General features: G+C 44.2%; 1 protein-coding gene across 1 annotated transcript in view; it reads right to left on the bottom strand.

The window, feature by feature from the left end:
• Positions 1 to 2,720: 2,720 nt before the first annotated feature.
• Positions 2,721 to 27,511, bottom strand: part of Scd5 (stearoyl-CoA desaturase 5) — a 93,094-nt gene continuing 68,303 nt past the window's right edge. Inside the window, exons 4-5 of the mRNA XM_048364604.1 lie at positions 4,757 to 4,989; positions 2,721 to 3,553 (exon numbers count right to left, since the gene is read on the bottom strand). Of these exons, the coding sequence (XP_048220561.1) occupies positions 3,363 to 3,553; positions 4,757 to 4,989 (424 nt within the window). The 3' untranslated portion in view covers positions 2,721 to 3,362. The remainder of the gene's footprint in view (positions 3,554 to 4,756; positions 4,990 to 27,511) is intronic.

Here is a 27,511-nt window from a genome sequence, read left to right as displayed (position 1 = left end):
AGATAGCAATCAAAAGAATGGATATTTAAGGCCAGCCTGAACAAAATGTTAGTGAGATATGATCTCAACCAACATGCTGGGTATGAGTGTGTGTGCCTATCATCCCAGCTTCTGAAAGGCAGAGGTAGGGAGACCCAGATCCAAAGCCAGCCCTGGGGCGGGCAGGGGAGGGGTGGTTAGGACCCCAAAACAGAAAACCATGAGACGCTATATGAAAAGTAACCAAAACAAAAAGGACTGCAGGCATCACACAAGTAATAGAGGCTCACAAGCACAAGGCCCTGAGTTCAAGGCACCCCCCCCCAAAAAAAACCTAGAGTTTTGAAGAAGAAAAAGAAAACCCCACAGCCAGCCAGGAGTGCAGCTGGGACTGAAAGTGCACTTGAGTTGGCTCCACCATCAGGGGTCAGCTCCACACCAGGCGGCCATCATGCCTGGGGGGTGGGGGCAAAGATGGCCTGACACACAATATTGGAACCCCTGGACTCCCCTTGCTTAGAAGCAGGGTGGGGGCAACTACAGCAACACCTGTAGGCCTGAGATTAAAGACAGGACCTAGGGAGACTACTCTCTCAACCTGAACCTTTCAACAATGTAGCAGCCTGTCTCAGGCCTCCCGAGACAGGCTTAGGAACCGCGCCCACAACTGCCTTCTTTCTTCAGATGCTGCTTGCACGGGCAGGGAATACTAACAGGGAAGGCCCTCCGGTGACGTAACTTGCAACTACTTCTTCCTCAAGTCAGTGCAGTCATGCCCACTGCTGCAGGCCCAGGGCTGGCTCTAGATTTGGACTACTAGAAGAAGCAAAATCCCCTTTTATGAGATTTTCGATAGTTGTTCCCAGTAGCAATTTGTATATCAACAGTAAGTGAAGCAGCTGTAGGGAATCAAAGAGTCACATGATCAAAGAGTCACACTCCCACCCAGGGCCATTTTAGGTCACATGTGGCAAACCCATCCTGGAAGGGGAGTACCTTCTATCGACACTCTGGGCAAGGTTAGCAGTTGGGGACTGAAAAATGTCACCGATAGATCCCTGGTGCCTTTACACCAATGTTCTCGACTACAGCTGATAAGTCTGATGGCCGGGCACAGCTGCTTTGAGTCACAACACAGAGACTTAGAAGCCAGGCACTGGTAACTCACATCTGTAATCCTACGTACTGAGGAGGCTGGGGTCTGAGGATTGCAATTTGAAGCCAGCTCAGGCAGGAAAGTCTGTGAGACTCTTACCTTCATTAATCAGCAAAGAGACAGAAGTGGAGGAGTGACACATGTTGTAGAGAAGCAGCCTTGAGAAAAAAAAACACCAAGTGAGAGCAGGAAGCTTGAGTTCGAGCCCCAATACCAGTGCACACACGTGTGTGCATGTGCACACAGACATGCACATATACACATATGTACACACACAAAGAGACTTGAAGACTCTGGCCTGGATGACACAAGTGCACACCCCCCCCCCCCCAGTCATCAACAGTGCAGCTTAGAGTCCTGCGTTCTCCTGTGGGTGACCTGTGGGCATAGAGGTCCCTGTTTGTCAGCTAGAAGCTGAGGAAGTGATAGGGCTGGTGAGTGAGAAACCAGGAACAGGAGCACTGGGGTTTGTGTACTCTATACCAGGCTTGCCAGCTCCCTCTGGCTGGGCCTCGGGTACAACAGACAAGGAAGGCCCTGGTCTTAGACTGTTGGGGAGTGTCCAAGTCAAAGGTGAGATATCTTGTTATCACAAAGCATCAAGCACTCCATTCTCGAAGCAACACTTAAATATATGGACAAGAACGCCAATGAATTCATAATCATTTATTGTAAATCACTCAGAGATTACATGTTATTGATGGCAAAAGAACATTTTAAACACCTGCTAGATGAAAAATTTCATTATGATAATTTCCAGCTGGTGTCATTTCTTTTTCTAAAGTTTACATCCTACATCTGTCAGACAGGATCCATCCTCAGATCATTCTGATAGCAACAATATAAAGCCTTTCTTTGCTCTAACATCCAATACAAAGGGCACGCTGTCCTGTTAACTCAACATGCGGTGCCCAAGGTGACTTCACACATAAAAAAAATTGTTGCAATCCAGAAGCTGCATAATGATTACATTACATCTTGTTACAAAGTCGATGGTGGCCACATGTGGATGACACATTTGTAGACAAGAGAATTCTAGATAACTGCCGGTTATTAAGATCTGATGGGCTGGTGTGGAAAATTAATACACTTATTTAGCAGAAGTAGCTTAAGTACATGCATGGATGGCTAGCATCCATCAGAATACAAATTAGCTGTCTAAATATTTAAATGAGAGTGGAACTTGAGCTTATTTGATATCTGGTATGTTTGAGTTACACGTCTTTAAAGTGACAGTAGTGAAAAGAACACAAACATTTAAACAGGCATTGACTTATGGGGTCGCTGAGCCCTCAATTTTTGGACATAAAACCAGCTCCATGGAGAACAAATCTTTTAAAGTAACAATGGTGAGGCATCAGCAAACTCTAAACAGGGCAGAAAAGTACAAGACCCATTTCCTGAAACCTCACTTTGTTCAACTTTTGGGTCTCTCTCTCTCTCTCTCTCTTTCTCTGTCTCTGTCTGTCTCTATCTCTGCCTCTCTCTCTCTCTCTCTCTCTCTCTCTCTCTCTCTCTCTCTGGAACTGAGGTTTGAAACCAAAGCCTGAACACTGTCCCTTAGCTTTCTTTGCTCAAGGCCAGGGCTCTACCACTTGGGCCACGGCTACACTTCTGGCTCTTTGCTGGGTAATTGGAGTTAAGAGTCACTTGGACTATTCTGCCCTGGCTAGGTTTGAACTTCAATTTTCAAATCTGAGCCTCCTGAGTAACTAGGATTACAAGCATGAGCCATCAGTGCCTGGATAGATTCTCTCAGACAAACAAAACCCCATACACACAATAGTTCTAAAAACAAGAACATTACCAAGTTACTCCAAAGACCCTCTTTTGTCTTGTACTCTGCCTCTCTGCTCCTCAGATAGTGTGTTTAAAGCAATGCTGGATTAATTCACAGAAAATAAATAAGAGCAATGCTATCCTGGATCACACAGAAATCAGTAAAGATCCATCCTGTCTGGGATAACATCATGTATAAGCTCAGAACAATGTGCATTTGACATAGAATTGCTATAGAGATTAAGTTACACTAATGCTAAATCGTAGAACTAATATTGACCTAATGTTTTTTATTGATAGTTGTAGTTGACATTATTTGAGACAAATCAACAATTCCCAAACCACTCGGATTCTATCCCCTCCACCATCCAATGAGACAGAGAACTACAGTAACGAAGACATGGGCGAGCCTCAAGATCGGTCAGACTGTTGACTGGCTGGTTCCACTTCAGGCGCTGCCGTCTCCTGTCTTGGCTTTCCGGGCCTCAATCATTGACTTGGTGGCCTGTTTGCGGTCAGTGGCCAGCCCCAACAAGCACATGAAGTCAATGAACCAGGTGGTCGGGTTGAAATTTAAGCCAAATTCACTAGCAGAGTAGTCGAAGGGAAAAGTGTGATGGTAGTTGTGAAAACCTTCCCCTGGAATACAAAGCAGGTATTTAGACAATTCGGTCACCACCTCCCTGCACAAGATTTTGTTGCATGACATATATATATATATATATATGCACATATATATATATTTATATGTGTATATATATCATATAATTTTATTTATTTTTGCTGGTTCTGTGGCTTGAACTCGGGGTCTGAATGCTATCCCTGAGCTTTTTTTTTCCTTGTTCAATGTAGTGCTCCACCACTTGAGCTACATACAGCTCCATTTCTAGCTTTTTGGTGAGTTTATTGGAGATAAGAGTCTCATAGACTTTCCTTTTGGCGCTGGCTGGCTTTGAACCATAATCTTCAAATCTCAGCCTCCTGAGTAGCTAAAATTACAGGTATGAACCACCAGCACCCAGCGCACCGTGTGTTTTTTGAGGGTTTAGCATATACAAGACTTTGTGTTGGATCTCGTGGGGGCAAAATCTTTATTGCAGTCCTCAAGAAAAATGTATTTATTTGGTGAGACAACATAAGTGTGAATGGGAAATAATAGAGGGACCAGCATAAAGACAAAGAATAATTTTCTCAAGTGAATTGTAAACATGATACATAACTCCAGCCCTGAACTTCCCAAGCTAAATGCCATTTGAAATGCCAAATGGAACTCATTGAAATCTGTTGAATAGTAAGGAGTAGCTGGGATGGTAGCTGCCTAAAATACTGTAAATGCATGTGTGAAATGTCAGGGTGAAAACTTTCTTAACAGTTAACACAAACTTAAAAGAATGAGTGGCAGGGAAGGAATACAGTTTCCGTCCAGGGTGGAGGTACTAGTGGGAGGATGTGGAGAGAGAATGAGTGGGTGAATATGATCAAAACACTGTATGTACATGTGTGTAAATGAAACAATGGAGCTGTTGAGATTGGTTTAGGAAGTGGGAGAGGGGAGGAAAAGTAATGGAGAGGGAGAATCTGGCCAAAGTGCATTGTCTGCATACATGGACATATGTACATGAAACCCCCTCATAAAACAAACTCATGCTAATAAACATGTAGGGAAAAAAGAAAACTGTAAATTAGAGAAATCACACTGTTTATGCAAGAGCCAGGATCCTAAGGCTAAAGCTAACCTTCACTCCGCTCTCCTCCCTCCCTTTACAAATTCCATAAAGCCATTGAGAAGCCCCTAAAATCCAGGCTGCCATTCTGCCCATTGTCTGTCACCCTCCTACTCACCAATGGCACCCAGGGTCACCAGCGGGTTCTGCCGAGGGCTGATATGCCTGTCATAGGGTCGGTTCCCATACATGTGGGCTGCACTGTTGACCAGCCACGTGCCATTGAGGGCGATGGTATAGCGGAGAATGGAGGCCAAAAAGTAGGAATTCCACAGACTCTCTCCCCAGATATACCAGGGCACGAGGGCGGGGACCACAAAGCACATGAGCACCACGCTGGTCTTATAGTACCTGTGAGGTCAGACATCACATCCTCATTAGGCGACTGCTTGTGGAGATAGGGATAGCTGGAAGACTAGAAACACTCAAAGAAGGAACTGGGCTGGTGAGCTCCTCTAACTCCTTCTATGTAAGAAGAATCTTGTATGTGAGACTCTGTGAAGGAGTCACAAACCCAGAGACCGACAAAAGTTAGGCAAGTAATTCATATTTGCTGTAGGAAGTGTTCATTCAGTCTTATCGCATTCTTCAGAAGCATTTCAATATAAAATAATCAAAAAGATGCTGGCCAAACATTTAAGATACGTGTATCTTAAATGTATCTTAACCTAGGAGACACAAGTTTGAGATAGCTCAAAATTTTTCTTTTTCAATAGTCAATCTGAGAGATATGTTTTCCTAAATAATTTCAGGAAATAACTATGCTAGTTGTTGGTGGCTCACACCTATAGCCCTAGCTATTCAGGAAGCTGAGATCTGAGGATTGTAATTTGAAGCCAGCTCAGGCAGGAAAGTCCATGAGGCTCTTATAACCAATTAACCAGTAAAAATCCAGAAGTGGAAGTATGGTTCAAGTAACAGAGTACCAGTCTTGAGTGCAAGGTCCTGAGTTGAAGGCCCAGTACCAGCATGGAAAGTCAGAGAGGGAGAAAAAGAGTAAGAAAAAGGAAAGAAGGAAGGAAGGAAAAAAGGAAGGAAAGGATTCAGAATTTCTTGGATCATATCAAGTGCATGATTCTTTACTTAGTTTACTAAGAAGTAAGTGACCCTCACTTCAAAAAAGTTCTGTTGCCCACCAGAGGTTATACTCCAAACCAGCACAAAAATAAATAACAAAATAAGCAAAGACATAACCACATAAAGTAATCATTAAAAAGCAAACTATTTCAGGGGCTGTGGTACATGTCTGTAATCCTAGCTATTTAAAAAGCTAAGATCTGGAAGACTAAAGTTCAAAGTCAACCAGGCAGAAAAGTCAATAAAACTCATCTCCAAAATAATCAAAGAATCATCAAAAAGCCAGGCTGAAGGTATGGCTCAAGGTAGAACTCCAGCTAACCAAGAAAATTGAATAAGCACAAGGCCTTGTGTTCAAACACCAATATTAGCAAACATAAACAAATAAAGCAAACCACTGCTAGCAGGGTCATCTAGCAGATATTTACTGAGACACCAGTACGTGGCAGTGACTAATGTATTGACTCATTTAGTTCCAACACAAACATTCTGAAGAAGGGATTGCTATTTTGTCCATCTTATAGGTGGGGCAATGGTGAAAGAGAAAGGTTACATAGTTGGCCTGGAGCCAAAAGATTCATAAGTGATAAGACCTCAAATTTGAAGCTGGGTGCTGATGGCTCATGCTTGTAATCCTAGCTACTTAGGAAGCTAAGGACTGTGGTTCGAGGCCAGCCTGGGCAGAAAAGTCCCCATGAGACTCTTATCTCCAATTAACTACTCAAAAACAGCAAGTGGAGCTTGGCTCAAAGTAGTAGAGCACTAGCCTTGAGAAAAAGAGCTCAGGGACAGCACTCAGGCCCTAAGTTTAAGCTCCAAGACTGACCAAAAACAAAACAAAAAAATAACAACGTCAAATTTGAACATCATTTCATCATGTTATCCTTCCTTTCAAATAAAATCATGTAGGTGTGCTTTGTATATTGCTAACTGGATGTGAGTTTCCTGATAATTATTTTTCTTGGACAATACTATAGTCCATTCATTTTCCAGTCATTACAGTACAAGATGGCCGCATTCAAGTAGAACGTGGGCAACTAAGAAGTCAGAGGACTGGGCTGTGATGATAGTGCAGGAGAGGGGTCCAAAGACAACTCAGGGACTTGGTAGGCTCTCTAGAACCCTCTCTAGAACAGAAGGCCTGCTGGGAGGGCTCTGGAGATACAGTGGTAAAGCAGCCCTGAGCAGAGGGAGGCGCTCACCAACCCGGAGTCTCAGTGAATTCAGTGGGATGCTGTGACTGGGCCACCTGATGGAAGATGTGCCCACACATCCAGCCACTGGATTGAGGGTGCCTCTGGAGGGTGCCTCAGGCAGCTCCCTGTAGACAAAGGCAATTTCCAGAAGGAATAACAGTTGGATGTGGGAGTACAAGCTAGGAGGGCATCTGCGTAGAGTCCACAGGCCCTGCACCGGCCACAAACCTGAGTCCTGGGCTGAGTGCGTGAGGAGGCAGGGGGTGGGCAGGGGGTGGGCAGGCGTAGTGCGTGCCGATGACATCAGCACTCCCAGGTGAGTGGGGCAGTGGGATTGCAAGTTTGAGGCCAAGCTGGAATCCATACAGTGAGATCCAATCTCAAGGCTGGGGAAGAAAGCGGCTGACACTGCTAAGCAAGGGCATGTTGCCGCTCAGGGTTCCTTCATTACTCAAAGTTACGACCCAGGTCTCTCAAAGGAGCCTTTTGTAGTCCTCACTCCACTTCCGAAAAGAAATCCCAGGCTTTTTCTGTGCTGGATGGAGCACTAAGTGTGCCATGGACTTCTTGCCAAATCGTCATGGCAGACTTGGTCCTGGCCTGCTCCCTCCCTCAACACGTTGTAGAGTACAGAGGTGCCAGGGCTCCCTGCCTGACCATCTGTGTTTGGCTGTCACCTATAGAATTCAGTTTCCACTAACGCCCTCCTCTGTCTTCTCCTTCTGGTCTGTCTAATGGGCGACCTGCCAGGCTTGGTGGCTCCCCTCTGCCGAACAGTCTGTGTAGGACAGCGGCTGTAACATGGCTTCCCAAGGGAGCGAGCAAGTCCCAGGCATCACCACCTAGCACAGACGTGCTCAGCCAAATTCTCTCTTCCTCCAAAAAAGATAGTCTTTAAAAAATAACAATAAAATTTAAAAGGCCAGGTGCTGGTGGGTCAGGCTTATAATCATAGCAACTTAGGAGACTAAGATCTGAGGATATGGGGCAGGAAACTCTACGAGACTCATCTCCAGTTAACTACCAAAAAGTTAGAAATACAGCTGTGGCTCAAGTGGTAGAGTACTAGCCTTAAGCCCAACACACACACACACACACACACACACACACACACACACACACACACACTCATGGACAGCGCCTAGACCCTAAGTTCACGCCCCAGCAAGACTTGAACTCAGGACCAGAACAATATAAATAAATTGATTGATTGATTAATTTTTCAAAAAAGATCAGGGTCCTCCTGTTCTCCTTCTAGCAAAAAGTGTCAGGTTAAAGCTAGGGCTGCTCTCAGATTGTCCTTCCTTCTGTAATTGGATGGATGGATGGTTGGATGGATGGATGGATGGGGAATGCTTAGTGGCACAGTGAGTCCAGGGCAGTGGCAGTGGTGATCTTAGCTCATGCTCCTACCCACAGCCAAAAAGTGCTTAAAAACTCTCCCTGATCATTTTAAACAGACTCAGCAAGTCTCTTCCCATGTGGCCAAGTAGCCCTTCCTCCCAGACACCGTTAACCTTGAGCAGCTGTTCTCTGTTTATTCACAGTCACTGGCCTCTGTGCTTTGGAACAAGTGCTGTGCTGAGATAGCTTCCTGAAATTCTTGCTTAATGTCACTCAATTCTGAATGGCCTTGCCAATGGTCCACAGAAAAACTCCACAAAGTCCTCCCACACCAAATCCTTCCCCGCTGAAAACACTTGTACTAGCTTTAGGAGATTGGGTGGCAAGCAGCCATTAAAGTTGCTGAGACTTTTTGCTAATGGTTCAAACATTTAACTACCAAAGTCAGCTCCCTCCTAGCTGTGTGACCTTCAGTGGCGTATTTAATGATGCTGAGTCTCAGATTTCTCTTCCAAAAATTGCTGTAGTAACAAATTTCTTAAGTAAGTGCCTACCATGTGCCAGACTCTGCTCTAGCACTGGCTACAAAGTGAACTAAGCAGACAAAACTCACCGTGCTCATAGAGCAGGGGATTGTGGTAGAGATAATCTATTCTGATAGGAAAGTCAGATGACAAGCAATCAAAATAAATCTAACCTTAGGCATGTTAGTGGTAAATACTAAGAAAAAACGAGGAAGAGAAGAAGACTAAGATGCATTCAGTGCATCTGTGATTTGAAACAGGGTGTCTGTGGAAAGCCTTACTGACACTGGCTTGTCAGTAAAGATGTAAGGGAAAGAGAAGATTGGCCGCATGGCTGAATAAGGCAGAGGAATGCATACACACAAAGGCCCTGGAGACATATGGGGGACAGCAGGAGAACTGAGAAAAGAGTGGAGGAAGAGGAGGTGACAGGAATAACCAGGGAACCAAGTGTGGAGGCTGTCATTGCAGGCCGTCACAATAATCTAGGTAAGAGCAGGGTGGCTTGGCGCAGGAGGCGGACAGGAACAGTGGTGAGAATAATCCAATGCTGCATAGATTTCAAAAAGCCAAGGACAGAACTTCTTAAGAGCCTCGATGTTGGGGAGAGGGGCGAGGAGGGAGACGCTGTCAGGGGAGCTGGGGCAGGGTGGATGAGGAGCTCATTTGTAGTGGCGTAGGAGAGGATGTGGGATATGCTCACTGTACACACACATCCAAGAATGCCACGTCAAGGGTATCACTAGGCTGGCGTGGGGATGAGCGATGCTAGAGAGACAGGAGGTGGCAGGAATAGAAATGTGGAACTTATCAGCATAGTAATGCATACCACTCATCTATCTTTCCTCCTCTAAGTTCCCCCAAGAGCCCCAGCTTCTATCCTGCTTCCACTGTTTCTTCAATGGGAGTTGATCTCAAAGACCCTTCCCCGGAAACCTTCTACAATGTCATATCTGCCTCAGAACTAGCTTCTGGCTCTTGGATTGGTGCCAGGGAAGGATCAGGTACACACAAAAGACCATGGATTAAATTTTTCATATTTTCCAGCATCTGAGCTTGAGTAACATACCTTCTACTGTTAGTTTAAAAGAACATTTCTTTTTCCTTTTTTTTTTTTTTTTTTTTTGTTGCTCTCTTGGAGTGGGAGCAATACTGAGGTTTGAACTTGGGAGCTCCATGTTTGCTAGGCAGGCACTCTACCACTTGAGTCATGTTCTAAGCCCTTTTTTGCTTTCATTATTTTTCTGAGTCTTGTTTTTTGCCCAGACAGGTTTCAGACTTTGATCTTTCAACCTACACCTTCTGTGAAGCTAAGATCATAGATGGGTACTATTGTACTGACTTACTGGTTGGGGTGGGGTTTTGCTCATTTTTTGCCCAGGTTGGCTTTGACCTGCAAGCCTCCTGATCTGTCTTGTGAGTATCTATAATTACAAGCATGAGCCACTGTGCTTGGCCTAAAAGAACAATTTCTGACCATTTGCTTTTAGGTTATTTTCCAAGCTGTCAAATATGGCAAAAAGTTGACAATATGTAGGATTGACAGTCACTCTAATGGTTTATTCTTTCTTGATTTGGCATGTAAGTGGCTTCCTGTTTGTCTTTCTAAGAATACTTAGATCCTAGAATATGCCTAGATGATCAAGGGGAAAAAAAGGTCAAGACTAGAAAGAGGAACTGGTAAGAATGCAACCAAGAATGAACTCATGGAACATGTGCTATAGGTTTCAAGCCAAAGACCCACTTGTTTTTTCCCAAAAACACAAAAGCAAAGACACTTGAACAACCTTAATGGTGATTCTAGAGCAGTTCTCTATTGCTTAAAGGTGACACTTACAAGGTAGGTCTGCAGTAAATGCTAGACATCTTTCTACTCCCACCACCTCACAGTTCCCCATCACACAAACACAACAGTAGCAAAGATGTGCCCCAGCTTGTATTGTACTTCAGGACCCATGTGTGCAATGGCACACAACAGTGTCCCAGTGCAAGTGAGCTCCGGCTATGCTGTACAAATATAGACAACCCTGTAACTTCTTTGTCTCTGCACTGCCTTATTCCAATATACTGAGAACCCAATAAAGAGAACCAAAACACAGAAAATCTCTTTGAAAACAGAAACCATTTCCTAGCCAGGTGCTTAGAGGCTCATGCCTGTAACCCAAGCCATCCAGGACAACTGAGATTTGAGGACCGTGGTTGAGACCAATCTGGGCAGGAAAGACCATGAGACTCTTATCTCCAATTAACAAGCCAAAGCAGGAAGTAGAACTTGGCTCGAGTGGTAGAATGCCAGGCTTGAGCAGAAAAGCTGAAGGAAACGCCCAGGCCCTGAATTCAAGCCCTAATACTGGCACACACAAAAAAGTTCTATGCAAAAGATTTAGTTTGATATTTTCTCTTTCCTTGTCCTCCTCTTCACCCCCTGCTTTCCAAATGTGGGTGTGATAAATGTCTTAAAACTCATTTTTCTTTGGATGAAAAAAATTTTGCCATTCTCAGTCTGCAAGCATTTTCTCCTGCTTCATTAGCTGTAAGCATGGAGGTCTCAAGCTGGTGGTTTGTAAGATGTTTACAGAAAAATCTATCTGAGCACGAAGGAATAGCGAGCACCCTGCCAGCTGGCAGCCAAGAAAATGTGAAAAGAAGCAAACACCTCAACGGGTGAGGAAGAAATTACAACCCCACAAATGTATCATAATGATGAGGGATGAGCTGCCACAGACATCTTGATTAAACATGTTTGCTTTTGTGATTTCGCTTAAAGCTTCACCCGAAACTCATTTTCCCTGCAATTTTTGCATCTTGTAGGCCACCAGAAAAAAATGATGTGCATGCCTAGTAAACATTTATTTAGAGGACAAATGAGACGTGCTGGCAGTTTATAACAGGATGGCACACTCCATTCCCTTCCCTGTCCTCTCAGGCATCACCCACAGGGCGGGGGGAGCAATGCCTTTGGATGCAGAGCTGAAGATGAAAGCTTCATGGGGCAGCTCTTGGAGAGCTACAGAAAATCCTAGCCACCCAGGAAGCTGAGAGCTGAGAAAAGTCTGTGAGACCAGCACAAAGTAAGAAGTGGAGGCGTAGCTCACGTGGTAGAGCAGCAGCCTTGAGAATACAAGAAGTTCAAGCCCCAGTACAGGTGCATGCATGCATGCACACTCAAACACACACAACCATGAGGAAGTGAGGGAAGAAAAGAACTAGGAGGGGGCTGGGGATATGGCCTAGTGGCAAGAGTGCTTGCCTCGTATACATGAGTCCCTGGGTTCGGTTCCCCAGCACCACGTATACAGAAAATGGCCAGAAGTGGCGCTGTGGCTCAAGTGGCAGAGTGCTAGCCTTGAGCAAGAAGAAGCCAGGGACAGTGCTCAGGCCCTGAGTCCAAGCCCCAGGACTGGCCAAAAAAAAAAGAACTAGGAGGGCTAAGAGTGTGGCTCAAGTTGTAGAGCACCTGCCTAGGAAGTGAAAGGCCCACAGTTTAATCCCTAGGAACACCTGAAAAAGGAGAAGATAAGAAGAGGGGAGGAGAGCAGGGGGTGGAAGGAAAGAAGAGTAGAAGACAGGGGAGGAGAGAAGGGGAGGGGAATTCTCTGTCCTCTTCAAACTTGTTTGTCATAAGTCAGGAGAGTAGAAGATAGGAGAGGGGAGAGGAGGGGGGACAGGAGAGGCAAGAGGAGGGGAGGAGAGGAGAGGGGGAGGGGAGAAAGGGGGGGCAGAGAAGAGGAAGGGAGAGGTGAGGAGTTCTCTGTCCTCTTCAAACTTGTTTGAGCAAAGGGTTTGAGAACCAGAGAAGTAGGCTTATTTGATTTTTGTGCACATCAAGAACACACAGAAGCTAGGTGCGCACTGAAGGCATCTGGCACGCGAACACTATTAGGACGGGCATTGATTCAAAGATACCTTTCTATGGAGGCAGAGGGCAGAACTCATGCTGGGCAGTTTCAAAAGATCCCACGAAACAGAGTACATAGCTGTCATCGCAGCACAGGTGCCAATTCTGTCTCTACTGGGATGGTTCTCGTCGAAGGCCCCTGATTTCGCTCTAGTTAAATGGCTTCATGGGGTCATTGAGCCATCGGCATGTTTTCATTTCACTGTGTATATTTGAACTTACTGACATTGTTATACTGCCTCTGATTTTAAGGAAATTTCTTTCCATAAACAATGAGAGCGATGTGTGCATGTGACGGCTCTGTGTGTTTTATTCTTCACCCTAGGAACAACTCATTAGCATATGAAGTGCTCTGATGAGCAGCTTAGCAACACCAGGCAAAGGAAGCAGCCCACTTGCCAGAGGATTGTCATAAGGCTTCAACTGTTTTTTTTTTTTTTTATTTCCAATCACCTTTCCTAAAGAATTTATCATTAGGATAATAGAAATAAATTTTCATTGGTTAAAAAAAAATTAGTGTTGGAAATACATGACTTGGCTAGAAATACTGTACAGATGCCTCCCAGCAGTGTCTTGTGAGAGCGGTAGTACTCTGCCCTTGACCATGGAAAGGATGCTGTTGCTAGATTTGGACTGTGCCCTTTGAAAGCATAGGTCCCAGCCATCCCAGAGGACCATGCGGAGATAATCACCTATAGGAGAAGAAGGTTCATAAGGAGGTTTATTAGTGGGGCTATAGTTCCCACGGGAGAGGGAGCTACATGGCGTCTGCACCTTATCCAGATGGCAGCTTCTCTCTCTGGGGGTAAAGGGAAAGTTAGGTAGTGAGTGGGAGTGGCTCATTAGGTATGGGTGGATCTGGGGGCTAGTGGGAGGGTCTGAGGACCTGAGGGAAATGCTAACACCCTTAAAATACTACTATGTCATGTTTGCCCCATGAGGGGGTTGGCCAGGGTGTCCAGAGTAGCCCTCGGGCAGGGCATGAGGGAGGGGCCAGAAATGTGGCACTGCTGTTTGGTTCCAACTGCTATTTGTGGTAGAATGCAGTCTGACTACATGGCAACTTGGCATGAGGAGGACTCCAGCCTTCTTCTTCCTCTCACACTAGAGGGGACACCGTCCATCAGTGGCAAACAGAAGAGCCCTGTTCCACCATCTCTGTTTCTGCAGCCCTATCATTGCATCTTTGATGATCCGCGTCCACTTGAGGCCTTACAAGTCCTGAAGAAGAGGAATGCTGAGATAGGGACTGATTGATCAGGGAGCAAAAAGGGGTCAAAGGGAAGAACTTTAAAATAAACAATCAGCTGCAGAAACAAAACAATACTCCATTGGAAACTTGGGCTCTACAAGCCACGTGGCACCTAGAGGATGCATAACCATCATGTAATGAGCTCAGTAACTGTCAGTTTTGTGCTAAAAGAAAGCAACCTCAACGGTAGACACTCTATCTGACCTGCAAATTCACATGCGGACACAACTAAGAAATAAAATAGTCTTTACCAAATCATCCTCAAAATAAAACCCATGTAGCCTGTACAGTATCCTCCAAAAGTGATATAAAGCCCATCAAGAGACAGACTGTAAAGTACACATTTCTGTTGACTATGTACTTTCATTCATAAGCCCACTTTGCTTGCTTTTCCCTTCTTAGTCTCATCTCTGTTCTTTTTCCGAGAGTGACAAGAACCTAGAAGTCCTGCTTGGGGTCTCAGCCTCTGTGTCTTTTCCTGAGACTTCCCCAGTCCTCTCCTACAGGTAACAGTGTGTGACCAGTGGCATTGTGTGCTATGGGCTGTGTGCACAAGAGACTTCCCTAGGTTGTTACCGGAAGTGGAACTTCAGGTGCTAAACATAGCCGAGGGGAGAGATGCATGGGTGCTGCTGGCGGTGTTACTCCATGGGCTACTTCCTCCTCATGACATGCCTCATCCTCCCCAGGCTGGGTCCACTCTGAGTCCCCTAGAGTTCCCTATAGGCTTACCAGTAAGCACCCTCAGCTAAAGTGGTTGGGGGCTACAAGATGTTTTGTTCAGCTCAATACACAGAAAGATGAAGAAAAACAGGGTGCCAGTGTCTCATGCCTGTTATCTTAACTGCTCAGGAAGCTGAGATCTGAGGATCGTGGACAGGAAACTCTATGAGACTCTTATTTCCAAAAACTACTCCGAAAAAGCAGGAAGTGGTGCTCTGGCTCAAGTGGTAGAGCACAAAGAGACTCAGGGACAGTAACTAGGCCCTGAGTTCAAGCCCCAGGACTGGCAAAAAGAAAGGAAGGAAGGGAGGGAGGGAGGGAGGGAGGGAGGGAGGGAGGGAGGGAGGGAGGGAAGGAAGGAGGGAAGGAGGGAAGGAAGGAATATGATGAAGATATAGGACCCTAGAACCATGGTCTAATGAAAGAGATATTATGATCTCATGAAAGAGTTAACACACATAGTGTTTTAGCATAAAAGGATGAGCAGAAAAGCCAGATATGTCCACATTTCTCCAGACTTTCTAAGGAGCAGCACTTCATTCACCCTAAGACAATTATCTCAGATGCTCTGGTCTCAGGATTCTTCTACGTTTTAAAAATAGGAAGAACTCAAGAGTTTTTATTCACATGGACTATAGCTATTGCTATTTTTTTTTTTTTTTTTTTTGGCCAGTCCTGGGGCTTGGACTCAGGACCTGAGCACTGTCCCTGGCTTCTTTTTGCTCAAGGCTAGCACTCTGCCACTTGAGCCACAGCACCACTTCTGGCCATTTTCTGTATATCTGGTGCTGGGGAATTGAACCCAGGGCCTCATGTATAGGAGGCAAGCACTTTTACCACTAGGCCATATCCCCAGCCCCTAGCTATTGCTATTTACAGTATAGGAAATAAAAAAAAAAAAAAACAGAAAAGTTGACTATATATGGAAAATAAGGTCTTAAGTATTAAATGATTTAATATAAAATTACATGTAATATGAAAGATTATATATCAAGTATGTAAATGTATTTGTTAATGATATAAAAAATAGTACATCTGTGACTTCATTAAAGGAATAGTGCTATGAAACATGATAGTATTTTCCAAAGCAATAACAGAAAGAGTGGAGCTGATTTGCACATTTACAAATCTCCTCCTGTCAAAAAAAGCTGGATTCTTACATCTGCGTTTGCAGCAGTATGCTGTGGTCTGTTGTTCTGGTTAAAGTCTATGAAGAAAACCTTCGTCTCTGAGAGCTAGAAGCGGGCTAGCTTGAGAGCTTTCCACACCAAGAGTTCTTGGAACACAGTGTGAGAACTGATGGCCTCCGCTTCCCAGCAGTGACTTTCAAGGACAGAATTCTGCAAGAGTTGGCTAGGTGCAAAAACTGACAAGACCACTATAGGTTTCAAAACATCATTATACATTTGGGTCCTTGGGGTCTAGGTATGGGGTTGAGACCCCTGCATTTGTAACAGCTCTCAGGTGTTAATGGATGCTGCTGGTAACAGAGCCACATTTTGAGAAGAAAGGATCTCAGCCAAAGAACACATCAAAGGCACAATGTCATGAACCATGGCATGTGAGGGGAACAGAATGACTGAGCTTGACATACAGGGTGGAAGAACCAGAGATAAAGTAACTGAGGCCATGTTATAGAGAGATCAGTTGTCACTGAGTGCCCAAGGGGAAATCATTAGGTTTTAAGCAGGAGCCAATTCTGGCTCACAAGCAAGCATCATTTCTTATTCTGAATAACTTGTGACTTCAGTGAAATAGAAAGCATACAATCAAAGTAAGGAGGCAATAAGGTGAGATCAAAGAAGAAGACAATATTCACCATGAGCATCATTTCTCGTGACAATAGGAATAGGTTCAACAGGAAGAATATAAAATATTTAGAATAAGGCTGTTGGATTCACCCTCCAATTATTCCACTTACAAAGCATTACTGGGGCAAATTTCCAGAGCCTCAGATTCTACAGTGAACCAAGTTAAGAATGATGCAGAGCTTGCAGTATAAAGAAGCGAGTCAGGTACATAGTAAGTACTCCATACATGGAAATCATCTGAGAAGGAATGTTACAGAAATAATAATAATAAGATAGTACTATTTGAAGCTTAGATACATAGACTTGCCTTTAGCTTAGAATTATAGTGGTTTTTATTTGGCTGTTGTTGTTTTGCCAATACTAGGGCTTGAACCCAGGGACTCACTCATTTGCTTTACTTTTTCCACTTAGGACTGGTACGCTACCACTTGAGCCACACTTCCACTTCCAGATTTTTTCTGGGTAATTGGAGATAAGAATTTCATGGACTTTTACTTCTCACTGGCCCTGAATTGCAATTCTCAGATCTCTGCTTCCTAAGTATCTAGGATTACAGGCATGAACTACTAGCAGCAGCCTAGGCTTTTGAAATTTTTAAAATTTTATTTTTAATTAATTTAATTTATTGTTATTATAAAGATGATATATAGAGGGATCACAATTACATGAGTCAGGAACTGAATACATATCCTTTCGAGCACTGTGTTCCATCTCCTCACTCTCTCTCCCTCAGTCCCTCCCTCCTGTCTCCACCCACAAGCTACATAGTTCACTTTCATCCATGTCCAGTGAAACTTTATTTATTTATTTATTTATTTTTGGCCAGTCCTGGGCCTTGGACTCAGGGCCTGAGCACCATCCCTGGCTCTTCCCGCTCAAGGCTAGCACTCTGCCACCTGAGCCACAGGGCCCCTTCTGGCCGTTTTCCATATATGTGGTGCTGGGGAATCGAACCGAGAGCTTCATGTATAGGAGGCAAGCACTCTTGCCACTAGGCCATATTCCCAGCCCTGAAATTTTATTTTTCAAAAACAAAAATATGTTGAGCCACACACTACTCAGCTACTCAGGAGGCTGAGATCTGAGGATCATGGTTCAAAGCCATCCCCAGCAGGAAAGTCCGTGAAACTCTTATCTCCAAATAAATTACTCAGAAAATGTTGAAAGCGGTGCTGTGGCTCCAGTGGCAGAGTGCTAGCCTTGAGCAAAAGAAGCTCAGAGACAGTGCTCAGGCCCTGAATCCAAGCCCCCGGCCTGGCAAAAAATAAACTAAAAAGCAAGTATGTTTTAAAAAAAAAAAATCTTGGCTTCCCCATTCCTTTTTTTTCCTGGTGGTTAGGACAGGTGATAATGACTAAAGTCACAGGGACACAAAGAGAAAATCTTGAACATTTAATAGAGCCATAGAGATCATACTATTTCAAAAACTCCCTGCCCCTGCATCTATACCAGAGCTGCTTCCTAATTTCTCTTCCTCGTCTTCTTTGGATATTCTTGACCTTTAAGATCCAGAAATCCCCTTGCCACCATCTGCAATTTTGAGATTTTTCTCTCTCTTTTTGGACCAATCATGGGGCTTGAACTAAGGGTCTGGACATTTTCCTTGAGTTTTCTTGCTCAAGGCTAGCACACCACTCTACCACTTGAGCCACAACTCCATTTCTATTTTTTTTAGTAGTTTATTGGAAATAAGAGACTTTCCTGCTTGGGCTAGCGTCAAACCAAAGTCTTCAAATCTCAGCCTCCTGAGTAGCTAGGATGATAAGTGTGAGCTACTGGCATCCAGAGAACTCTGAGATTTTTAACACTCCATTCATGCCCCAAGGCTTGGTTATTATAATCATATATGATGAGTTGCTCTAATAACACATTTGAGCAAACATTGACTCCAGGGAAGGGGCAGTTTTCATTATCACAAAAATCCAAGCTCCTAGTTGAGCAGAATTGTTTTATCTTTTATGAAATAAGTAAGTTCTCAAATCCTGCTCATCTAAAAAACTACACACACAAATATGTGTGTGTCTATATGTCTGTTTTTGTGTGTATGTATGGTTTCGCTAGGTTTCTTTTCTTTTTTTTTTTTTTTGGCCAGTCCTGTGCTTTGGACTCAGGGCTTGAGCACTGTCCCTGGCTTGTTTTTGCTCAAGGCTAGCACTCTGTCACTTGAGCCACAGCGCCACTTCTGGCCATTTTTTGTATATGTGGTGCTGGGGAATTGAACCCAGGACCTCCTGTATACGAGGCGAGCACTCTTGCCACTAGGCCATATTCCCAGCCCCTCGCTAGGTTTCTTTTTTTTGTTTTGTTTTGTTTTGTTTTGTTTTGTTTTCAAATTTTTATTATCAAACTGATGTACAGAGAGGTTACAGTTTCATACGTTAGGCATTGGATACATTTCTTGTATTGTTTGTTACCTTGTCCCTCATCGCTAGGTTTCTTGATAGCAATTTTTTGTCTTTTTTTTTTTTTTCCAGTCCTGGGGCTTGGACTCAGGGCCTGAGCACTGTCCCTGAGCTTCTTTTTGCTCAAGGCTAGCACTCTACCTTTTGAGCCACAGTGCCACTTCTGGCTTTTTCTGTTTATGAGGAATTGAACCCAGGGCTTCATGCATGCTAGGCAAGCACTCTACCACTAAGCCACATTCCCAGCTTTATTGTCTTCTTTAAAAGGAGATATTGATAAGAGTAGTTTCAAAGAGAAATCCAAGTGGCAGAAGGAATATTCATTCAGTTGAGTCCATCAGCACATTCTGACAAATCACCTTCTCAGCACCAATTGCTTTATTAGAATGCCAGGTTGGTTCTTGTTTTACAAGAAAATGGACAACGTGAGGAGAAGCAACTGACTCACCCAGTTCCTAAGCCAGCACTGTCAAAGATGACCCTCAGTGGGTCTTGACAGATTTCTCTCTCTCTTTCATCCACTTCCTTCTTTGTAATTTGAGTATTTTAGACTAAGAATTCAGCTCTCAAAACAACCCTTGCAAGATGTTCTTTCCCCCAAGAATGGAGTTCTCTTATGGTCATTTTAACTTGTAAGACATTCCACACGCAGCTATGCACTGATGGCTCACACCTGTACCCTAGCTACTCAGAACACTGAGATCTGAGGCTCATGGTTGGAAGCCAGCCCAGGCAGGAAAGACTGTGAGACTCTTATCTCCAGTTAACCAGCAACAACAACAACTGGAGGGGGAACTGTGGCTCAAGTGGTGTACTACTAGTCTTGAAGGAAAAACTAAAGGACAGTACCTAGGTTCTGAGTTCAAGCCCCAGTTCTGGCACACACACACACACACACACATACACACACATGCATATGTGTGAGCTCGTGTGCATATGCAGATTTGGAACCCATGAAGACAATTAAGATGAACAGGAGCAAGGAGGATGAACTTTGGATTCCCAAGGCTGGATCACATCAAATGTCTAAACAATGGTCCTCGGGTGGGATTCCTCTGCCCCAGCCAGTGTGACTTTAACAGCTACCTAGATGATACCCTGAGCAGGCCAGTGGCTGAACGTGGCTCTCTGCAGCTGGAGGTGCTATTGTTAAAGGAAACTGTCTAAACAGTTGAGTCAAAGCCAGGTGTCTGGGCCTCTGCTCACTGACTTTTCTTGCTGTGTGTGATAAAAAGCCAAAGATTGCTGTTGACACTCGCAGGAGGATGGAAGCAGGGAAGGAAGGAAGGAAGGAAGGAAGGAAGGAAGGAAGGAAGGAAGGAAGGAAGGAAGGAAGGAAGGAAGGAGCTTTAAGGACCAAGAGTCTGTGATAATGATTGACAAGCAAGAATAGGGGTTGGCAAAAAAGAAGGGGTAAATATTTGAGGTAGGAGGTAAACACGAGCAGTAATGAATGCAAACTTTAGGCCTCAATTTTGTGAATTCTGGGGCAGGCCAGGAGTGCACCTGACAAAGGGGCGTGTAGATGACATGTTTGCTGGAGGCCAGGGGCAGGTCCTCGGGCTCCAAGCTGCTGGCTTCAGGGCCCACGCACACCAAGTGGTTGATGAGGTGGCTCTGAGGCCACTGTGGACACTCTGAGTCCATACTGCAGAAAAAATGTTCAGCAGAAAGTAGGGACCAGAAGAGAGCCCTTGGTTGCCCAGCTTTGAAATGCTGTTGTGCTTTCACTGGAACACATATGGAATCTGGTCAGTCAGGTTTCTCTCAATCGCTTGGGACTCATTTTTAAGAAATGGTAGCTAGTTGTAGGTAGCGCCTGCCTATAGTCCAATCCCAGAATCAGCGGGACTGAGGCAGGAGGATCTGGAGTTTGAGGAGAGCTTGGGCTATATAGTAAGACTTCTCTAAAAACAAAAAGTGAGGAGTAGATGAATAATAGCCTTCAGAACCTAAACTCTCCAGAAATTGAAGTTATGGTTGTGTTGATATGGTTGTAACAGGTACCTCATGTCCGCCTTCAGACATACTAACTCATTTAGTCTTCTTTATATAATGTTCTCACCCAGGACCACTAGCTGTGCCTTCTTCCGACCTTCAGAAGTGGGGTGGAGGGGAGGTGTGGGAGGGAGGGGGCTCTGTGGGGACGAGCTGCACAGCTAGGCAGTGCCCGGGACTGTGACTGCTCACTGCGCAGCCCTGATGTGTGGCATCAAGACTCCGATTCCAATGAAGCACAAAGGCAATGGCCAAGATTTCCACCCAGGTTTCAGGAAAGGTTTGATATCCCCAGTGCTCCTGTGTATTGCGTGTCACCTTCTATATCTCCACCCAATCACCCTCTGACATTCTCAGTAAGGGACAGGATGGTAAGATCAAACCAGAAACTAGAACACACTATGCCAGAGGGAAAATTCTAGAAACTAGAACACACTATGCCAGAGGGAAAGTTCCCATAACTGATAGTCTACGTCAGAGGGAAAGCTCCCTGGTGGCACTGACATGACAGCTGGCACAAGAAAAATGCAAAGATTCATCTTGATTAACGGACTAGCTATCAAGAAATTTATTACCTTAAGACAATATTTTCCCTTCAACTGCCAATGGGCAAGAGAGCTGCTTTTAGGACTGTCAGCAGCTGGTGTCAGGAAGTAACACGATGTACTTTAATTTCACAAATGTGTATGAATCACACTTTTCCACTTTTGGGGGGGTGGGGGGTCAGTCGTGGAGCTTGAACTCAAGGAGTGGGCACTGTCCCTGAGCTTTTCTGATCAAGGTTAGCACTCTCCCACTTTGAGCCACAGCTCCATGTCCAGTTTTCTGGTGATTAACTAGAGATAAGAGTCAAACAGACTTTCCTGCCTGGGCCGGCTTTGAACCGTGGTCCTCAGATCTCAGTCTTCTGAGTAGCTAGGACTTACAGATGTGTGCCAGCAGCACATGGTACATTTTTCCAATTTAAAAAAAAAAGGGACATCGTGTCATTTAATACTTTCAAAAAAAACAGCTGTCATAAGGACATTAACCTCGTAAATCATTTCTTGGAAAGAAATCCATGTTGGCAGCAAACTAATTGATCTGTGTGTAGTGAGCTAATCCATTTCTTACTTCACATACACACATTTGTGGTTTCAGATGCCTCTGGTTTAAGCAATTTATTTCTTCTAAGAATGTCTTTCTAGATTAGTATTAGTTCCCTTCTTTAGAAAAAGAGTTTTCCGTGGCATAAACCAGCACTAAAGTGACCATTAGGACCTATGGAGTAATGTATCACAGTCCAGAGCACTGGAGAAAGACAAGCTAATGCATTGTCCAGCCTAGGTTTTGTGACCGTTGCACATTCTGCCACAGTTCTTTCACAGACTTGAAAGCATTGCGGGGAAAAAAAGAAATATTATGAGCAAAGAGATTAATAATGACAGCAGATTTCTCCAAACTATGCAAAACATTGCTTAAAATGCATTGGGTTGAAAGAAAACAGTCCCAATTCCACATTTATACCCAGTAAAAATACTTTTCAAAAATGAAGGTGAAGAGGGCTGGGGATATAGCCTAGTGGCAAGCGTGCCTGCCTCGGATACACGAGGCCCTAGGTTCGATTCCCCAGCACCACATATACAGAAAACGGCCAGAAGCGGCGCTGTGGCTCAAGTGGCAGAGTGCTAGCCTTGAGCGGGAAGAAGCCAGGGACAGTGCTCAGGCCCTGAGTCCAAGGCCCACGACTGGCCAAAAAAAAAAAAAAAAAAAAAAAAAATGAAGGTGAAGAGCCAGGCACCAGTGGCTCATGCCTGTAATCTTAGCTACGCAGTAGGCAGGGATCTGAGGATTGCAGTTAAAAGCTAGTCCAGGCAGAAAAGTCTGTGGGGCTCCTATCTCCAATTAACTAGCAAAAGGCCAGAAATGGAGGTACATCTCAAGTGGGAGAGTATCAGCCTCAAGCTCAGAGACAGCACCCAGGCCCTGAGTTCAAGCCCTGGGACCAGCCTTTTCCCCGACACACAGAAAAGAAGAAGGTAAAGGAAAGGCCTTCAAGGTTTAGCTATGTCTACACATGCTTGTAATCTCAGCTACTCAAGAGGTGGAGATTGGAAGATCACACTTTGAGACTGGCTCCAGTAACAAATTAAGCAAGACCTCAAGCCCAGTGAGGTGGTCACGGCTGTAACCCCAGCCACAGAGAGGCATGGATAGAAAGGTTTCAGTTCAAGGCCACCTGGCAAAATGAGTCAAGATCTTATCTTCTTTTTAAATAATTACTTACTCATTGTCAAAGTGATGTACGGAGGGATTACAGTTTCATATGTAAGACAGTGGGTACATTTCTTGTACAAAGGATCTTTTTTTTTTTAATAGCTAAAGCAAAAAAGAAAAGGACCAGTGCCATGGCTCAAGTGGTAGAGTACCTACCTAACAAGATGGGTGCCTTAAACTCCAGAGGGTGGGGGGAGAAGGGAGGAACAAATGAAAGAAGGAAGGAAGGAGCTTTTGTTTAAGATGAGCAGAAGCTAAAGATTTATTACTATTAGAACTGTGCTACAAGAACTGGTACAAGAAGTTCTTCTGGCAAGAGGATGGAAATAAGGATACATATAGATACATACACACAAATTAAGATGTTGGAAAGAAAAGGAGCAAGTGTATTTAAAACATTTTGTTCATTTTAGTCACTCTTAAGCAGCTGAAGAATATGTTTGTATTAAAAAACAAGAAAGAAAGAGAGAGAAAGAAAGAAAGAAAGAGGGAGAGGGGGAGGGAGGAAAGGAAGGAAGGAAAAAGCTAGCATGAGTCATTTAAAAGCTGCAGAAGACTATATAGCAAAATTTCGACTTCACTTTTCTAAAGTAGGATAATTATAAACTTTTTCTGTGTGTGCCAGTTCTGTGGCTTGAACTCAGGGCCTGGGCACTGTCCCTGAGCTTTTTTGCTCAAGGGTTTACCACTTGAGCCACAACATTACTTTCAACTTTTTTCCGAGTGATTTATTGGAGGTAAAAGTCTTACAAATTTTCCTGACCAGGCTGGCTTCGAACCATAATCCTCAGATCTCATCCTCCTGAATGAGTAGCTAGGACTACAGGCATGAGTGCACTGGTGTGTTGCCCCAGCTCAACTATTTCTTGTTTTAATCTTTGTTTTCTTTCAGTGGCACTAGGGTCTGAACTCAGGGCCTCACACTTGCAAGACTGACATTCTACCACTGAGCGGGCCCTCCAGCCCTGTCTCTGACTGGTTCTTTTTGGACAGGGCCTTACTTTCCTCCTCCCACCGTCCCAGGCATGCACCAGAGCCATGATCTGCCTGCTTTAGCTTCCCATCATTGCTGGGATCGCTGTTCCCCACACCGCCACCCAGCTTCCCTGGGCTTGCCTGGAACTGGGATCCTCCCAATCTCAACCTGGCTGGATTATGGGCGTCAGCCACCAGCACCTGATTTTATTTTCATCTCGATACTTATTTACCGTCCTCAATCTTCTGCCTTTGAGCTTGAATCACATTTTTTACTAAAAAAACAGAATTGTACTAAAAAAAGATTGTACTAAAACTATTCTTAAGGTCAGCTTGTAATGCATGGGTTTCAAGTACTCCAGGGTTATTGAAATTTTATAAGCTAATTGTCAGAAGAAGAAATAGCAACTAGAAAACGAATTCTTCTGTCATGAAAAGGTTTCTCTACTCATTTTTTACCTTAATATGTAATAAAGAGGAAGATATAACAGAAGGAAAAAAAGCCTTTCCTTTGATGTGTAATTAATGGCAATAATGAACAGGGAACTGAGGTGCCTGTAAGTGCTGTTATTCTATTGGCTGAAGCCTTAGAGTGAGAGCCAAGTCCTTTAAAGGACAGTTTATTCCAAGAATATGTGCAAAATAGACTAGAATACTGTTTCCCACAGGGGCAAGAAAGAAAATTAGGAACCGATAGTAAATATTATTGAGAGTGGTATCTACTCACACCAAATTGTCTTTTAAAGCAAATCCTAGCTACTCAGGAGGCTGAGATCTTGGGGATCGTGATTCCAAGCCAGCAGAGGTAGGAAAGCCCACCCAACTCTTATAGCCAATTAACTGCAAAAAAAAAAAAAAAAAAAAAAAAAGCAAGCCAGAAGTGGAGTGAACCTTGAGCTCAGGGACAGCAAGCTGCCAAGCCCTGAGTTCAAGTCCTAGGACCAGCACCAAAAAAAAAAAAAAGTTTAAATTTTAACCTTGCTTAGTATTCACTATAGTTGTAGCCCAATCTGGCTTTGAACTCTCAATCTTCCTGTTTCAGCTTCCCATATTCTGGGATTATAGATGTGTGCCATCCTACCCAGCTCACTAAGACTTCTTTAAGGCTTTGGTGGTGTTTTCTGGGTAGGGAATAACTTATTGAAACCATATACTATTCTTCATTTCACTTGGTTAATCAAGGCCATGAGGAAGCAGGGTTTAGGATTCGAGGCCAGAATCCAGGGCCTCCCACCTCGCATGGCAGAATTACTGAGAGGATCTGAATGTGTGAATACAGAATGTAAGGACCCGTTCGTTGGTAGGTAATAAACAGCTGCTACTGCTGGCTACAGAAGTAAATCAAGATGCATGAGGCTGTTTTTATTGCCATGACCACTGAACTGAGATAACAAGGCACCAAGAATTCACTGCCACCTGTAGGTCAACATATTGTGCTTCTCATGTACTAAGCAGATTACTGTGTCCAGAAATTTGACACTCTCTGGTCTCCTTATGTGAACAGGGGGATTTCTTCCACACAAAAATGGACAGTGTGAGAAAAGAAAAATGACTGTTATCGCAGTAGATGCCCCCCTACACACACACACAAACACCCCCCCCCCCAAAGTTCCAGGAGCAAAAGCACCATTTACAGAGGCAAAGCAAGTGACATTTGCCCTTGGAAATTTTTGACAAGTCAAAACAAGCTACTGAATTCTACACTCCACTGATTTCGCCTCTGCCCAAATGCTAGCCCACAACAAGAGGGAAGCTTTGGTACTGATACTGTAACCTCAGTAGTGAACTATCTCTGACCTGAAACTAAACTCTAATTCAGCTGTTTGACTCAGCAACCACAATTTCCTTAGAAAGACCAAAGCTTATAAAAGTAGTACAAAAGTTTATTTATCTCTTCCATTCACTTTCAACAACTCAATAAAACACAGTGTTCATTTTTGTGTGTGTGTGCCAGTACTAGAGCTTGAATTCAGGGTCTGAGTGCTGTGTCTTAGCATTTTGGCTCAAGGATGCTACTCTCCCACTTGAGCCACAGCTCCACTTCTAGCTTTTTGGTGGTTAATTGGAGATAAGAGACTGAGATAAAAGTCAGCCTGGGCTGACTTATAACCTCAGATCACAGCCTCCTGAACAGCTAGGATTACAGCATGAGCCACCAGAGCCCAGTTAGTCATATAGCCTTAAATAGTTCCAATCTCCACTGCATCTTCCCCCAAGTAATTTCTCTTCCTCCTCCCCCCCTCCTCCTCCTCCTCCTCCTCCTCCTCCTCCTCCTCCTCCTCCTCCTCCTCCTCTTCCCCCCTACCTTTCCTCTTCATTCTTCTTGATGGTACTGGTGTGTATGCCTTTTGCTTACTAGACTGATGCTCTACTGCATGACCTGGTACCCCTTTAGCTTTTGTTATTTTTTGAGTAATGTTTTGTATTTATGCCCAGATTAGTCTGGATTGCAATCTTCCTATTTACAATTCCCACATAGCTAGGATGCCAAGAGCACCCCCACACACCCAGCTTTTTATTGGTTAAGTGGGTAGTCTTGCACATGTTTTACACAGACTGACCTTGAACCACAAGCCTCCCACTCTCACCCTTCTAAGAAGCCAGGTTTACAGACATAAGTCACCACACTTAGCTTTCGCACAAATTGCAAACATTCATTTAGTTGTCCAGATGTCTTGTCATTCAGAATCTTTCCTTTGGAGATTACTTCTATAGAATTTTCCTTTGCACAAAATAGAAATACGTAGCCAAAAGGGCTGGAAGTGTGGCTCAAGTGGTGGAACATGTAGTAAATATATTCTGTGTGACTCTAAAATAGAGGCTATGTCCTTACCCACTCATCCAAACCCATCAAACACACAACACAAAAGCGAATCACAGCCAGCCACTAGTGGCTCACCTCTGTAATCCTAGCTACTCAGGAGGCTGAGATCTGAGGAGCAAGGTTCAAATGCAGGCAAGGCAAACAAATCCAAGGGACTCTTATCTCTAATTAACCAGCAAAATCCTGAAAGTAGAAGTGTGGCTCAGGTGGTAGAGCTTCAGCCGTGAGCAAAAACGCTAAGCAATAGTGTGAGGCCCTGAGTTTGAGACCCACTACTGAGACACAAAAAGAGAGACCCATCCCACGAACCACAGACTCTAGGTAATACTGATAGGGCAATGCACAGTCACCAATAGGAACAAATGGAGATGGGTATATGGAAATATGTGTGTCTCGCTCTCAATTTTGCTGTAAACCTTAAGTGACTCTTTACAATCCAATAAAAATAACAGTGTCATTGTGAGACCTGCTGCTCATTCTTGGGGGTTGCGACTCATGACAATACACTAGGGAACAAACAGCTTGAGGTGAACTGAGCCCCAAGAAAGAAGTCACTCGATTGCCTCTCTTCCTGGAATGGCAAGAGTTATATG

Source organism: Perognathus longimembris, chromosome 16 (assembly GCF_023159225.1).
Source record: "Perognathus longimembris pacificus isolate PPM17 chromosome 16, ASM2315922v1, whole genome shotgun sequence".
In the NCBI taxonomy this organism is placed as follows: domain Eukaryota; kingdom Metazoa; phylum Chordata; class Mammalia; order Rodentia; family Heteromyidae; genus Perognathus; species Perognathus longimembris.
The sequence above is the reverse complement of the archived record's forward strand: the minus strand, read 5'-3'. Positions and strand labels throughout refer to the sequence as shown.